This window comes from Phragmites australis, chromosome 3 (assembly GCF_958298935.1).
Source record: "Phragmites australis chromosome 3, lpPhrAust1.1, whole genome shotgun sequence".
Lineage (NCBI taxonomy): Eukaryota > Viridiplantae > Streptophyta > Magnoliopsida > Poales > Poaceae > Phragmites > Phragmites australis.
In genome coordinates, this window is record NC_084923.1 from 35,794,059 (window position 1) to 35,810,167 (window position 16,109).

Consider the following 16,109-nt stretch of genomic DNA (forward strand, 5'->3'; position numbering starts at 1 on the left):
GTGTGCAATATTGTAGTTTACTGCTGTAGTAGTGAGACTATCACTATATTTGAGATTGTAACGTGTTAAGTTATGATTCGTTAACATATTTGTGTATGCTTTGAATAATCTATTATCTAATATTATATGTTGTATGCTTACTTGTTACTCTGTGTTTATTTTGCTTATCAAATTGTAAATAACATGTGAACATGTAGGTATGGCACAACTGAAGTTGCTTGACCCTCAACTCGACATTAGGCACCGTTCGTACCACATCGTTGTGCAAGCTTAGGAGCTCTCGGTACTACGACCATGTGTGCCAGATGAACTTGTCGTGCGCTAGATCCTACGGTTTGTACCATTTTAATGTAATGTTTTATATGACATGTTATCGGTATTGCTCACTAAATGTATTTTGTTTGCAGGTTGTGTGTTGTTGGGTTACTTCTGCTATGTCGGATGGTGAAGGTGGACGTGTTTGTGGGGGGGGGGGGGGCTCAGAGGCGCCTGCATGGTTCAGCTATGATGGGGCCCTGCTTGCAGCCCTTGTCGACAGGTGGCGTTAAGAGACGCACATGTTTCACCTCCCGTGCGGCGAGATAGCGCCCATGCTTGAGGACGTCTCCCTGCTGATGGGACATGTGCGTGGCATGGCATGACGAGGTTCTGATACGCTTCTCCATAGTTCAATGGAGGGATGACTTAGCCTTTTTAGGGCTTTTTCGGGGTCCGAGAAGCACGTCCTGACAAAGGCTTTTTTTCGTTTAGTTTGTAGTACATTTGTCTTGTACTATTTTATCAAATATTTTACATTATGAACTGATAAACATATTGAAAAAAATCAGATGTCGCCTAGTGGGGGTGAATAGGCAGAACCTGAAAATTTTATAAACTAAAACGCAGCGGATCAGCAAAATACGAACTCTTTGCAGATTTTTATGGACTCTCGCAAATATGCAAATGTTTCGCAGAAATATGCGGATACTCTGGATATTTTTTTGGAGAATTTGAAAATGTGCCTATGCAACAACAACATGAATCAAGTCCACGAGTTACCAAACAACAGAGGTTGTGTTCCAACCTTTTTCTCCAGATACTTGCAGCTCAAACCTTACAAAGAGATAGATTGGGTCGAAGCCCTAAGAATCAACAGATACAAGATTATGTAACAAATCACAAGAGATTGATAAGTGAGACACAAGAATTTATTCACCAAAGTTCGACCACTCCACAAAGAAGTGCATACATCTTCATTGTGGAGCTCACAAAGAGTTAGGTCTCTTCCAACCCTTTTCTCACCCAAGCGATCACAATGATCAAGCTAGGGTTACTTACTCAATTTGTAGGGGTAAAATAAACATCCCGGGACTCAACACAAGATTTGGAGCTCGACAAGCAACGCCTAGCCATCTAGGTGGGCGAACCACCAAGAGTAACAAATACGAAATCACCAGCTTGACCAAAAAAATGAGTGCTCAAAGATTGGAGTTGTTTTCTCTAGCACTAGATCTCTTTCCCAATCCAACTCTCAAAACTTTACAAATCTCAAGCTAAAGCAAGGTGGGGGAGAGTACTTTTGACTTTAAAGTTGTTCACCTTTTCAAGTAAAGCAGCAGCCACCCAAAGGGGGAGTGATGAGGTATTTATATCCAACTCTTAAAAACTAGTTGTTACAACTTCAGAATGTGGGGACTCCGCAAAAATACAGAGACTCCACAAAAGTGTGCACCTTCCGTACACCCTTAGTTAACCTAAACTCCACAAAAGTGTGGACTTTCCGCAAAAATGCGGACAGTCCACAAAATATGGACACTCCACATTTCCACATCTTTACAACATAAAGGGCTAACATATATGTAAGTGTAGAGTTTGAGGTTTGTCTCATATGTTGTTAGATCTTTTGAGCACTATTTCTACGCAACACAAGTAAATTTTGTATCCCCTTAATAGTACGTCGTCTTAAACTCAATTTCAAAAGATAACTGAATTTAAAACTATATGATCCATGAGCCGCTTTTCTTTTTCCTTTTGGGGGATCACAATGCGACACATTCTCACTTGATTGAATTACACCTGTTCATACTTCATAAAACTAATTAATTCTTTAATTGTTTTGTCATTATCACCAAACCCCACTTAGGGATCTAGATGCACTTTCACATATTTGTAATATTTTTCCTTTGACAGGTGGACAACATCCACCTACGGGCAGGTGACGAGAACATCTCCTACCGCTTGGAGGTGTACCTCATGTGGTTGTCCAGGTACATCATGTTCACTAAGACCCATGGCGATACGGTCTCAAGGAGCATGATCTTCTACGCTAGAGAGGTTACAGATGTCGACCCAAAGGAGGTCCCACAGTATAGCTGGGCTTCTGATATAATTCTCACCCTACCAAGAGGAATCGGAAGAATCAACGCCCCTCATGCTCCCATTGTACATCTAAATGATGTAATCATAACCTATGAGCACTTGGGCAAGAGCTTATTTAGTTGCATGTAAATCCTTAAGTGACTTAGAGGACAAAAATCACTCCTATCTTACAAAGGAAAATTATAGATAGGCTCATCGTACTCAGTTGGACTAAACAAACCCTCCTATCTCACTGTCAGTCGCCCCACCCCCTTCTTCCTCGCCCCTCCTGTCCCTAGCCTCCATTGATCGATGTGGTTCCAGTTTCTAGATACATGATCCTTTTAGAGATATGTTGTAGCAGCATACGTCATTTTACCGTAGCGTAATATTATCGTCAAATTTGTGTTACCCACACACATCCAACCGTGATAATAAAACATATATTCTATTTTCAGACCTAGCATTTTCAGAATTAGTCTTCTCATCAATAGCCTTTTTAGACCAACTTTTTTCAGACCTAGCCTTTTTAAATGTAGTATTTTCAGACCTAGTCTTTTCAAACATAGTCTTTTAAGATGGAGGCTTTTCAGAAGTAGGCTTTTTAGAAATAGCCTTTTTAGATGTAAGCTTTTTAGAAGTAGATTTTTCAAAAGTAGGATTTTCAGAAATTGAATTTTCAGAAGTAGTCTTTTCAGTTGATATAACCACTACTTACTATAGAATCATGAAGTCCTCTGAGTTCTCTTACACCTACGAAAAGAGGTTCTTTATGTGCCATAACTACGAGTACGATTCACTCTAGGGAAACACCCGCCACTAGGTGATAGCTTATGGCCTAACTACTCCAAAAATAACTAATATTTACCACTTAATATTTTGATTTTCATTTTAGTTGCTTTTATCACTATGTGACCTCTTATAGTGGCTGGGTATTGAACAGTCGAAAGAGGATGTGTTCCTCCTTCACACTTAGCTTCACGCCGCTTGGAGACGCTTCTACCGATGAGAGTAGGGAGGCTACGCTCAAGCGCATTCAAGAGGATCGACAGAAGATGGGGGAGGAGAATAATCGCATGATAGCGGATGCTTGTGAGGCGGAGAGAGGGAGGAAGTGTAAGAGCGCACATTGGGCGCGTGAGGCAAGGTCAGCAGCGGAGAGGAAGAAAAAGTACCTATATTGCACTTAGTAGACCAGATATTGTAATCATGCTATTTACATTTCCTAAGACATTTTTTATTTAGATGCAGTACTTGTTTAGATTAGAATTATAGTATACCGTACATACCACCGTCCTTGTATGTTGCGGTTCTTATTAAAATCATTGTGAACAGTAAAAACTTAATTTAATATTATTAAAATACTATTTTGAACAATAATAATAATAATATATTCAATATTGAAAGCAACCTTTCTTTATTCAGTAGTATTTAGTGATGCTATTCAGGATCTTTGCAGGTTGGCGAAACCAACAATTCAGCTGGTTACACAATAGTCGTAAAAATCATATTCGGTACTCACCATTCTTATTGCTACCTTATTTCAAGAGTAGCAAAACTTTCCCTGGATATCCCTAACTATGAATATATGTGATAAGTTTTTATCATCACCCCAGGTAGTTCCACCCAAAGGGAACACTTCTCTACGGATACAGAGTTCTCATTTCCCTATTATGGCTATACCAGATGCAGAGATTACCTGAGAACTACCGAAGATGTTTCTCCTATAGGGTACATAGCATAAAAACTCATCTCATATAGACAAACTAGAAGATCAAGAGATTTTCAAAGATAACACTACTTCATTTCCACAAACATAACTTACAAATGATTTTTCCTTTCGGGAACCCAAAAACTTACTTACACACGGAGGATTACCTTACAGAGATGGTAGCATAATTCTTCCTTCAATATAGCATATTTTATAAGTTGACTAGTACTGGGAATAAGAGAAAGTGCTATGGATACTCTCGCTGTGCTCTGGAGGATGCTTGAAGGCTGTTGGCTAATGTCTGGTGTCCTCTATTTGCTGCCTGAACCTGCCTTTTATAGCCGCGAGAAGGGTTTTTTTTCTCCTTATTTAATTTTGTCTAGGTAGTAGTCAAGAATTACATAGTATGGAATAGATTCGCCTGCCGATGGAATGCGTCTGCCGATAAAACGTGAAGCCATAGAAACCCACGTGAAGTTATATTTTATTCATTTCTGCTTGAATGTCTGTTTGAGTGTCTTTACTTATGGGTATCTTCGTCTTTACATAAATATCTTCGATTATTGATATATTTACTGTATGACGTGCATGTGTCTTCCCAACTGTTCGATCATGGCACGAGGCGAGCCGATGCAGTGCGCGGCGGAGACGCCAGGCGGGTGCGAAAGAGTGGCTGCTCGGCCTCTCTCGGCGGTTGAGAATGGACCGGCCCAGTCTGCAGCTCCGCGGTGCGGTCTGGCTCTCTCAAGCCTGGACTAGGCTGGGCCTTCACGAGCGGTGGGTTCGTATCTAATAAACTCTTAATTATTTTTTTATGGATGGTCATTTGCAACTATTTACTTTATAGGAGAAAAAAAAAAGATTAGGACAAGGGAGGAAGCAGAGAGTTGTTGCTGCTGTCTAGAAGCAAATGCTCAAAGCAGAGGCAGCTCTGAAAATATTTGACACTTATATTTCCCGATAGATTACGCTATTGGATTCTTAAGAAATGGCTTCCAAGGTACCAAAATGCACAGCCATTTACGGTACTAGTTTTAATTGACGGACTGAAAAGCTTCTTAAATGGTTGGTGCGCCATGAACACAGATGCTGAATAATTACATGGAATCTCAGACGGTACATGTATCTATCTTATTCCTTAGAAGGACACGGTCTGCTTTGGCCTATAGATATAGAACTCATGGAGAAATGGCAAGCTCTTGCTCATAGTTCATATGGATTTGGATCCCCATCGACTTCCAACGGTAGGCCTAGGAGGCATTGGATTTTTTTGTTTCTGCTTGTGAATGGGTAGAGCCAAGCCCGTCGAGTAGCAGAGGCGAAGTGGGCTGTCGTACAGGGCCTCCAAATAATTGGGGTCCCAAATCCTAATTAAGTATTAAGTATATACTTAAACAATAATCATCGGAGAAAATAAAAGCCGAGCAAGAGCATCCGGCACATGCGCATGTCTGCTTCCTGTGGTCTGTTTGGCTCCCAGTTGAATGTTTGCTGGGTGCTGGCCTATTCATTTCTCAGTTGAGGGCTTGTGGTTCTGGGTGCCAAGTGCCGACGTTCGACGCCGACCGGCAGACGCGACACGCGAGTACGCGACGCATTATGCACATGCAGGTCGTAGCCGCTGGGGCCTGGGCGCTGGGCGCTGGGTGCGGGGCGCTGGCGACCTGGCGGCTGGCTTCATCAGGTATTCAGTTCAACCGTTTAGGTTGACTCGACGACGCCACACACCAGGACAGTCGACGGGCCCTACCAAATGCCGATCGTGTTCCGCTGGGTCACCGACTCACTGTCAATCGATTCACAGGAATCACAATTCACAGGCAGTCAGGCACCGCACAATCGTCAATCGATCACTTGGCAATTGGTATGCATCAATGCATGTTTAAAAAAAATAGATTTTGACTGTGACATGAGCTTACATATGCGTGCAATGATGACCGTTCAGTGCAGGCTGTGTCCGTCGCCGTTGAGAACAGCATTGACCACCTCGGTGCGCCGGCGAACGAACTAGTGCTGGGAGACACGTTTCACGCAGGTTCGATCTTCTTTTCTTTTGATCTTTTTCTTATCTTGCTAAGCTTAGAATTCATGTACTGTTTAAATTATTAGTGTTATTTGATTTATAAAACAAGAAGACGTTTATTTTCTCAATCGTCATCATATCTTCTAGAAATAGGAAGTATGATTCTGGTTATGAAAAGCGTAAGAAGAAACAAAGACTAGAAGCAGCAGCTCAAACTCAAAAGGGTGCTCTTGATAGATTTGTTGTCAAAAAATCTCAATTTAATTCTGAATATCAAACTCTAGCTGATAATATTGATGAGGGTCATAGTGATGATGCTAACATTGCAGTGGAAGTTGAGGCGCACACTGTAGAAATTGTTCAAGGTGATGATGCTAATATTGCCGATGAAGTTAATGGACATACTAATGAAGTTAATCCCAGCTTGGATAGATCACCAAGTATTGAAAGTAACAATGACATCAATACTTCTTTTCAGCCTGATATATTTGATCCAAGAACTTTGGATGCACTTGATCCTAAAATGATTGATATTTTGGTGCAAAAAGGTCCTAAAAGAGACTTGTCTATTGAGAAAGGTTCTAAAGACAAATTCTCTAGAAGGTTTTCTGCAGTATCATACACTAGAGTTCTCTCAAATAGAGAAAAGCATGATAAAGAATGGCTTGTATACAGCAAAGAGCTTGACAGAGTATTTTGTTTTTGTTGCAAATTATTGAGAAAGAGGCATGGGAAAGGTCAGTTAGCAAATGAGGGTTTCAATAACTGACATCATCTTGGCACTAGACTTAAAGAGCATGAAACTAGTGCAGAACATGTTATCAATATGGCTATTTGGTATGACTTGCGTCTCAGGTTGCAAAAGAATCAAACAATTGATAAAGTTGCTTAGCGAGAACTTAAAAAAGAAAGGGACTATTGGAGAAAAGTTTTGTTTAGAATTATCTTGATTGTAAAATTTCTTGCAGAACATAATCTAGCATTTTATGGCACTAATAGCAGGTTGTACCAAGATAACAATGGTAATTTCTTAGGATTGGTTCGAATGTTGGCTGAATTTGATCCAGTTATCCAACAGCATGTTCAACGTATCATGAATGATGAAATTTATATTCATTATCTTGGTCCTGGCATCCAGAATGAGTTAATAAATTTGATTGCTACTACAATCAGGTCTGAAATCATTGGAAAGGTAAAAGAAGCGAAGTACTTCCTAGTTATCCTTGACTGTACGCCTGATGCAAGCCACCAAGAACAAATATCTTTGATTATAAGGTATGTTGATGCATCTTCAGATTCTGTTTGCATTGAAGAATCCTTTTTAGGTTTTTTGGATGTAAATGATACAACTAGACAATGATTGTTTGATGTTCTACAAAATGAATTGAAGAATCTTGACCTTGATGTAGACAATATGAGAGGACAGGGATATGATAATAGGTCAAATATGAAAGGAAAATATCAAGGGGTACAAAAGAAATTATTGGATATAAATCCTAGATCTTTTTATTTAGCTTGTGGTTGTCATAGTCTGAATTTAACACTATGTGATATGGCAAAGTCTTATGATAAAGCAAAAGATTTTTTTGGAGTTATACAATGTATCTATATAACATTTGCTAATTCTATTAAGAAAAGGCAAATTCTTAAAGATAACATAACAGGATTGACTCTCAAGTCATTGTCATCTACTCGCTGGGAGAGTCGTGTTGATAGTGTTAAGGCTATAAGGTTTCAGATTCATGAAATAAGGGAGGCTTTACTACAAGTGACTGAAAGTGATAATGATCTATTGACAAGTAGTGAAGCTAAATCCTTGGCGGATAATGGACTTGGTGGCTTTGAGTTTTTAGTGACAATAATCATCTGGTATGAAATATTATCTGCTATTAATTTGGTCAGCAAGCAACTACAAGCAAAGGATATGCTTATTGATATTGCAATTGAGAAAGTATAGGAGTTGATTTTCTTTTTCAATAAGTATAGAGAAACCGGCTTTTCAAATGCATTAGAAGCTGCAAAAGAAATTGCACTTGAGATGAATATTGCTCCAGAATTCCGCACCAAGCGTAAAATCAAAAGAAAAGGACAATTTGATGAGAGTACTCATGATGCATCTATTGCTTCACAATCTGCACAAGAGTCATTTAGGGTCAATTATTTTATAGTTGTTGGTGATCAAGCTATAGCTTCACTTACTAGGAGATTTGAACAATATCAGGGGTACGAAAATACTTTTGGTTTCTTGTTTAATTCAGATAAGCTGCGCTCCTTGGATGATAAGAGTTTGTTTTCTTTTTCTGTTAATCTTGAGGCTGCACTTAAGAGTGGAAAACATTCAGATATTGACTGAAAAGAATTGTATGTGGAGTAAAAGTTCATCCAGGATCTTATTTAAGGAATCTATAGGCCCTCTTGATATTTTGAAGTATTTGAAATAGCTATGTTGTTTCCCTAATGCCATTATTACATACAGAATTTTGTTAACCATTCCCGTGACTGTTGTATCTGCGGAAAGGAGCTTTTCTAAATTTAAGTTGTTGAAGTTCTACTTGCGTTCTACTATGATACAAGAAAGACTCAATGGATTGACGATAATAGCACTTGAAAATGATGTCTTGGAGAAGATTAAGTATGAAGATATAATTGAAGATTTCATTTCAAGAAATAGTAAAAGGATAATGCTTTTCAGTAGAACATAAGGTCAGTTTATTGCTTGAGTACTATCTTTACTCTTTTACCATTAATATTTGATATATTCCTAAGTATGGTAAGAAATAACATACATTGAAATTATATAATTAAGTGAAAGTATGTTTTTGTTATATGAATTTTTCAATTTTAAAACCTTATTTTGTATTTTGTATCCGGACCTTAAATTCTTAGAGACGGCCCTGGGTAGAGCGCTAGACGAATCTAGGCGCGACCGCTACACAATTGAAGATGGTGAAATGGAGCCGAGACGCGGCAAGCGCAGAGACTGCCCATCCCATCCTGGGCTGTCCGGAAGCGACAGGCAGCGTTATGCCCATCACTTCCAGTGGCGTCGTAGGGGTGGCGGGCTGCTCTCCCGCGATTCCGACTTCATTTGATTCCCTCCCTACAGTGTGTCAAGCAATACCTGAACATTGTAACAATATCAGAACGCGATTACATGTCTTGTAAGCAATTCATGTACCTAGCAAATTGTAATTTGTGGATAAGTTGAGAGAACTAATGTTCTAATTTGTATGTGAGTCATGTTTGAATGAATCAGTGTGTCAAATTTTGGATGTAAGGCATACTGCAAATTTTGGATGCATCATTTGTATCAGTGTGAACAACGGCTCTGCTTTCACATATTTAAGGTGTGGAAATGCTGCAGTTGTTCTGGGAAATGCGATTTTCTTACTTCAGAAAGGGAGCAGGGCGCCCTCCAGTGATACATTTGGTTATTGAAATAGAGAACTATGCAGATACTGTTAGGAAACCAGAACAAGACACATGCTGTAAATACAAATAATCATGCCGTCTTCTCTGGACCAACTAAAACTTTTATGCTTTTTTGTCGAAAACTTACCACCCATTAAGGCATTTTCGTAGCCAACGATTGAAAGATCAACATGGCTGAAGGCCTGACTTGACCACAACTAAACTTTATCTCCATTTGGGCAGCTTGCCGCTACTTTGTCAACAATTAAAACTCTATGTTGTCCTCTCAAAAGAAAAAAAACTCTCTGTGGTCACCTGCAAATCCTCCGGCGAGCAGGAGCAGGTGACTGGTGCTGCTGAACATTTCTCTAAATTTGTTTGTAATTCCGAAGCTGCAAGACTAGAAGGATCCTCTTGACAATGTGAAATTCAGTCACCTTACAGATTAACAACGACCATAGCGTCATCGGCATAAAAGGAATCCCGGAATTTGATTTCTCCTGCCAGTCGAGTCACATGCATTGAATCATGGATGTATTAAGATTGTTGGTGGTTAAATTTCAACCAAACCATTTCGTAATAGTGTTTGATCCAAAGGGGGAATATATGTCATTCTTCTCATGTATTTTTTCCTTCCTTCTTTTTATCTTTTCGAATGGGAAAAATATTTCTTGTTGTAATTTGATCTAGGACTAATTAGTTTTTTGTTTTGTTCTGTTGTTATTTGCTTACCTCAGAAGTTCACATTACAGGATTTCCATTCTCAGGTTGAAGGTGACAACTTTTTTGCCCCATTGAAATATCAGAAGATAGCCTCCTCGGTGCTTACATAATTCATTCCCAAACTTTCTTGCCTCCAGCCCAATGGTATTGGGACGTGGTTCCTCTGACGTAACTGCACCGGTGAGACATGTGGACCAACTCTTCAGTCTTCAGTGAGTCTCACGCATTAGCGGCGACCTCAAGCGTTGCAGTTACGTCAGATGATCTCTCTCCCAACCTAATGAGGCCCAGTCCAGCCCAATAGCCCATCACAGCCAGTAGCACCAAAGCAAAAGCCCTAGAAAACCTGCCACATCCAACGGCTTCGGCTCCCCCATTTTCGATCCAACGGCCGCCGAACAACACACCCGCTTTATAAGATCCCGCTGCCAGCGCTAGGGTTTTTTTCACCACCCAGTCCGCCTCCACTCCTCCCTGCCAAAGGTGAGTCCAAGTCGGCGGAGGCCATGACAACGAGCTTGAGGAAGAACCGGAAGAAGCGCGGCCACGTGTCCGCCGGGCACGGCCGCATCGGCAAGCACCGCAAGCACCCGGGAGGTCGAGGTAACGCCGGAGGCATGCACCACCACCGCATCCTCTTCGACAAGTACCACCCGGGCTACTTCGGCAAGGTCGGCATGCGCTACTTCCACAAGCTACGCAACAAGTTCTACTGCCCGGCCGTGAACGTCGAGCGCCTCTGGTCGATGGTGCCCGCTGACATGGCCGCGTCGGCCGGCGCCGACAAGGCCCCGCTGGTGGACGTGACGCAGTTCGGCTACTTCAAGGTGCTCGGCAAGGGGATGCTGCCGGCCAAGCCCATCGTCGTCAAGGCCAAGCTCATCTCCAAGGTCGCCGAGAAGAAGATCAAGGCCGCCGGCGGCGCCGTCGTGCTCACCGCCTAGGGTTTGATCCTCCCGGTCGTCTCTTGGTTTTGAGATCTTTACCTGAACTAGTAGTGGTTTCTTGTTTCAACTATTTGTGCTAAGAAGACTTGACAGTGGCGTATGAAATTTTTTGCACTTTGTGATGCCCGCTCGTATCTAATATTTCAGTTATATATCAATTATCTATCTGTGCTACCAGTTGTGATTTGTTGCGATTGTTCCGCGATGCATGTTCTGGTATTCGTATTCTACTTCATCTATTATTTTGCTTGCATTACTAGATTGTCGTGCTCTTAGAAACGATGTGAAATGAGTGTTACATGGTCGATATGACCAATGCTGTACCGTGTGAATAGGTAAGCCAAATCTTCATGTCATTCTGATGCGACCTTGGTTCTGTCGATTGTACTTACTGGAGCTTAGAAAGTTAGAAGAAATGATCCATGTTTAGACAGACCTAAAATTCTATTCTGTTATTAGACAGCCTTAGTGAACGTATTGCAACAAACAATTCTTTAGATAATTCTGCTGCTTGTAGAGTTCTGTGCCTAGCTTTATGACGTCTCGTATGTTCTGGATGGCATGCTATTTGCAGATTGTTTCTTACTGATGCATTTTGGTTGTGCTGTAGCGCTTGTTTGATCATAAGGACTTAATTTTGTTGTAGCCTGTAAGTTGGTACACCTCGAACTCGTGTGGACAAACTTTTGGTTAAAATATTTTTAGATATATTAGCATCTTTTGGCTGAGATATATCCCATGTTTGAAAATAATTTCAGTTTTTTAGTTCTGTTGCTTGGTAGGTTATGTGAACTATTTTTGCTATGGTGATCTTTAGGAAATATGTAGTTATGAACTACTACGATTACCATTGCTCTTGATTGTAAACTCATGTGATCAACACGCAGGTTGGTGTTGCAAGTTACTAGAGTTTTAGGTTTTGCTATTAACTGCTTGTTGGCCATGATACACCTTGGTACTTCATTGATCTATCTTAACCAATTTCCTGTTTCTTGGACCAGAACCAGTGCCTCAGTTTGAAGCTCACTATATCCCATTTATGACCTCAAACCCTAACTCAAAACTCAAAACCTTAATGAAAAGCCTGATAATATGCTATATTTGCATTGCATAGACCAAACTATGATGCCTTGTAGTCCTTTTACATTCCTTTTTGTTTCTATTGTCTATGTTAATTAATGCATTTATGTACTCCTGTATTGTCATAGCCTTGTTTTAAAGAAATTTCATGAGTCGTTTCACATGTTATGTTTTGTTATATGTCGTGGGTATCTTGTAAGCTTTGCCTAATAGCCAATGTTGATATTTGACTGAACTATGAAACTTTGGTATCAAAAGTATATGCCCATGAATGGTGATTATATTTTTGGCTCATTGTGTATATCTAATACGCGCCTCATGTTACAAGGATATGGCAGTTAAAGTTGGACAATGCTTTTGTGTACTTGCTGCTTCTAAACGGTGTGGCACGCTATTATGATGGAGATCTACATAGCAGGCCACTTTTGCATTGCCTTGTAGCCATTGCATGACATGCATATTTGCATTAACTTCTGTTTCGTGTTTGAGTCCAATTGCCTTCCATCACTGGCCGAAAATATTCTGAAATAATTTTGAAGTTTCTTTGAAAGTTCCTGTCGAATCTGAGACTCTTCCGTTGCTGTATAGTTTCATGCTTTGATGATTTATTGTTGCTGTTTCAAACTTGTATTTCAAGATTGAACTAGTCATCACAGGCGTGAATCATGATGCATATTCCTGTTACCGCCAACTCTGGTGACCGATCGACGACGGCGACGAGACGAATCACACGAATGGCATGGAGCGTCCACACAGCTGGTATGCCAGCTCCGGAGTGGCTTGATAGGTTGGCACCCCTGCGAGAACTTTTCTCCACCCCAGCAGTGTCACCCGGAAACGGTTCAAATCGCTCACCGGGGGACGTGCGTCTGCTTTCCCCCATCCATCTGTCGGGTCGCCGCCGGCAGCGGCACTCGATGCTTACGAGCTGTGCAGGTTTGGTCTGGTCGACACATGAACCAAACACAGATTTCAGCATCTGAACACAGGGTTGGCGTCTGGAGCGTTGGCCATGCCTTGACCGGCAAGCCGCATTCACAATGGGTGTGTTTGGTTGCCCGAACGTCCTCAGCCTGGCTCGTATGGCTCATGCAGGCTGAGTTGAGACAGGCTGAGGAGATACAGTAGGGTCTGTTTGGTTGGCTGCATGTGTTCAGTCTGGCTGAGAAGAGATTGCGTTTGGTTGCCCGCACGAGTATACGTTACATTAGATTGAAATAAAAACAAGTATTAATATGATGTTTATTTAACATAAATACACTCTATAATAATTAATTTATCATATTAAATTTTAATCTAATTTAAAAAATATTAATATGAGCTAATATTCACTAATTATTCGTCATTAGTGCTAATCTGCTGCATCCCGCCAGCCAGGCCCAGGAGAAACGGTCGAATCCGACGTTTCCCGCCGGCTTGGCTGAGCGGATGCATTTGCACCAGCGGGTGCAGCTTTTCCCACCGGTGCAGCCATCCAAACATTAGTCTCTCTCCGTCTGGCTGCACGTGCGCGTCCTGCATGAGTGGAGCAGCCAAACCAAACACGCCCAATGTTTTCGCCGAGACGGCAATCGCTCATGTGTGACACGTGGCCTCCACATGGAGATCTTGTTAATTAAGGGTTTTAGTCATGTTATGAATAGACACTTCTAGATAACCATGTGATCAATTACTTGTGTCTATTGAGAAGATAGATGTCTTTTCAATAGACATTCTTTCATCATATCTTTTCATCATGTATAAATATGTAAACACAATGATCAATAAATATAAGAGTTCATTGTTTTTATTCTCTACTTCTTTGTCTCTCTCAATTACTATCTACATTATAACACGTTATCAACACGAATATTCTCCACCGAGACATCGGTCACAATAGAAGAACACCGTCGGCAAGAATAGAGAGATGGGTTGTGATTCCACTCTCCTTATGAACTCCATCGTCTTCTGCTGCGATCAATCCTCAGGAGCCCCCGTATCTTCGTCATTCATTACAAACAGACGATCTACTCTGTGCTACAAAGACGATGCACTCGCGCTCTACAAGGCGTTCATCGGCATCAACACAGAGAAGAAATCGATTCTGGCTATCTAGAACAGAGGCACGAAGGCCATCCGGTACTCATTGATGCCATACTTTCAACCTTGATGACGTTGGAGACCGCGTATTCTTATCGTTCTTCGCTTGATTATTAATGCAAATAAGATTATTTCCTCTTCCACTTGATATAACAGAATGTTACAAACCTTTGCATATTAGCCATACATTAGGTAGTACTCTAATACTACTGCGGGATCTACACTATATCTAACACATAGTGACTATCCTTAAAATGCGCACCCAATATTAAATTTGGAACAAATGTCTACACCTTTTCAGGTGATTACCTTAATTCATATCTCATATTGGCCATACACAAGGTAGTACCTAAGTACTACTATGTGATCTACACTATGTTTAGCACATAGTGACTATCCTCAATGTGCGTACCCAATTTGAATATGAATTAAATAAAGGTCTACACCATTTTGGTGATTACCTTTAAAGTGTTAACACAAAGTAATAGAAACATAGGCATCTACTGACAAATGTCAAATTATGCCTCCTACTATTGTGAGATATACACCACATCTCATGATTATCTTCAACGTGTTAGCTACATAATTTGAGGTCTACACTATGTAATTCAAGTTTCAACTTGACTTTACAAATTTTGCATTATTATTACAACATTACCATAATGATTTTTAATTTACCTACTGTAAATTAATCAAATCTATGGTCAAAATCCATGTATGATACAAAGACCGGCAAAGAGTTCGATGAACTCACACTTGACGGTCACAATTATCCAACATGGACTATGGACGTTGTCGGTGTATTAGGAACCGGGGGTCCCCGAATTTCGAGGCCAGGCCAGCCATCCGCCACATAGCGCCATCCCGCGGGGTCTCTCCTGCAAGATGAGAAAAGATCAAGTCCCGGGAGAGGGCGCTCGGGGCCACAGTCGGTGGCCCCCGAGTATCCCAGTTCCCCGATGATCCACGGAATCCAAGTGCCGGGAAGGAAGTGCTCGGGGAGGTGTACGGTCACCCCCGGGCACCCTAGTCCCTCGACGACCAGGAGAGCTAAGTTCCGGGAGAGAGTGCTCGGGGCTGCATGCGGCAGCCCCCGAGCACTCGGTTCCCCGAGGATCCGTGCCAGAGTGCTCGGGAGAGAGTGCTCGGGGAGGTGAACAATACCCCCGAGCACTCGGTTCCCTGAGGACTAGAAGGAGCATTCTCGGGAGAGAGTGCTCGGGGAGGTGAACAGTACCCCCGAGCACTCGGTACCCCGACGACCCAGAAAGTCCCCTGGTGGAGGCCCCCGAGGGGCCCACCGATGAGGTGTCAACCAGTCAAAGGCTCGATGCCGCATTTAATGAGCGTGTGTGGCCTGTCACCTCCAACTGCTCCCGTCGCGCTCAGCGTCAGTTCCTGCCACGTTCTGGCGGAGAGGCGTGGGGTTATTAATTGCACGGGTCTCGTCCCGTGCCATCCGGCCTGTCTAAGGATAACATCGTAAGGACCAAGGCGTTCCGCCTGCCGCGCTGCTGTGGCAGGGGAACAAGACAGGGCGGGCACGTCGGATCGCTCTGCGGCTGCCCGGTGGGCCCTCTCCACGGCACCCGTTGCCCTAGCATTTATGGTGACGGATGACCGGGCATGCGCCGTATTTTCCACCCCCAGTCACTTCGCCCAGAGGAAATGATGACGCCCTTTCCATTTATGGTGTCTCGAAACTCGTGCCCCCCTCCCATAGGGGGCACGTTGCTGCCGGCGGGTATTAGAGCAGCCGGCGGCACAGAAGAATGGATGACGAGAAAACACAGACGGA

The 16,109-nt window shown here is 42.0% G+C and overlaps 1 protein-coding gene and 1 pseudogene across 1 annotated transcript; both read left to right on the plus strand.

Annotated features, from left to right (window-relative positions):
• The first annotated feature begins 590 nt into the window (after positions 1–590).
• Positions 591–8,773, plus strand: LOC133910679 (uncharacterized; annotated as a pseudogene).
• A 1,863-nt stretch (positions 8,774–10,636) lies between these two features.
• On the plus strand, positions 10,637–11,338 carry LOC133912896 (large ribosomal subunit protein uL15y-like). The gene has a single exon (XM_062355865.1). It carries the CDS (start codon positions 10,712–10,714, stop codon positions 11,147–11,149), a length of 438 nt encoding a protein of 145 aa, XP_062211849.1. The 5' UTR covers positions 10,637–10,711; the 3' UTR covers positions 11,150–11,338.
• The last annotated feature ends 4,771 nt before the right edge of the window (positions 11,339–16,109 follow it).

Excerpts from the sequence above, each read along its gene's own strand:
- LOC133912896 (XM_062355865.1), top strand. The coding sequence starts at position 10,712 with ATGACAACGAGCTTGAGGAAGAACCGGAAGAAGCGCGGCCACGTGTCC.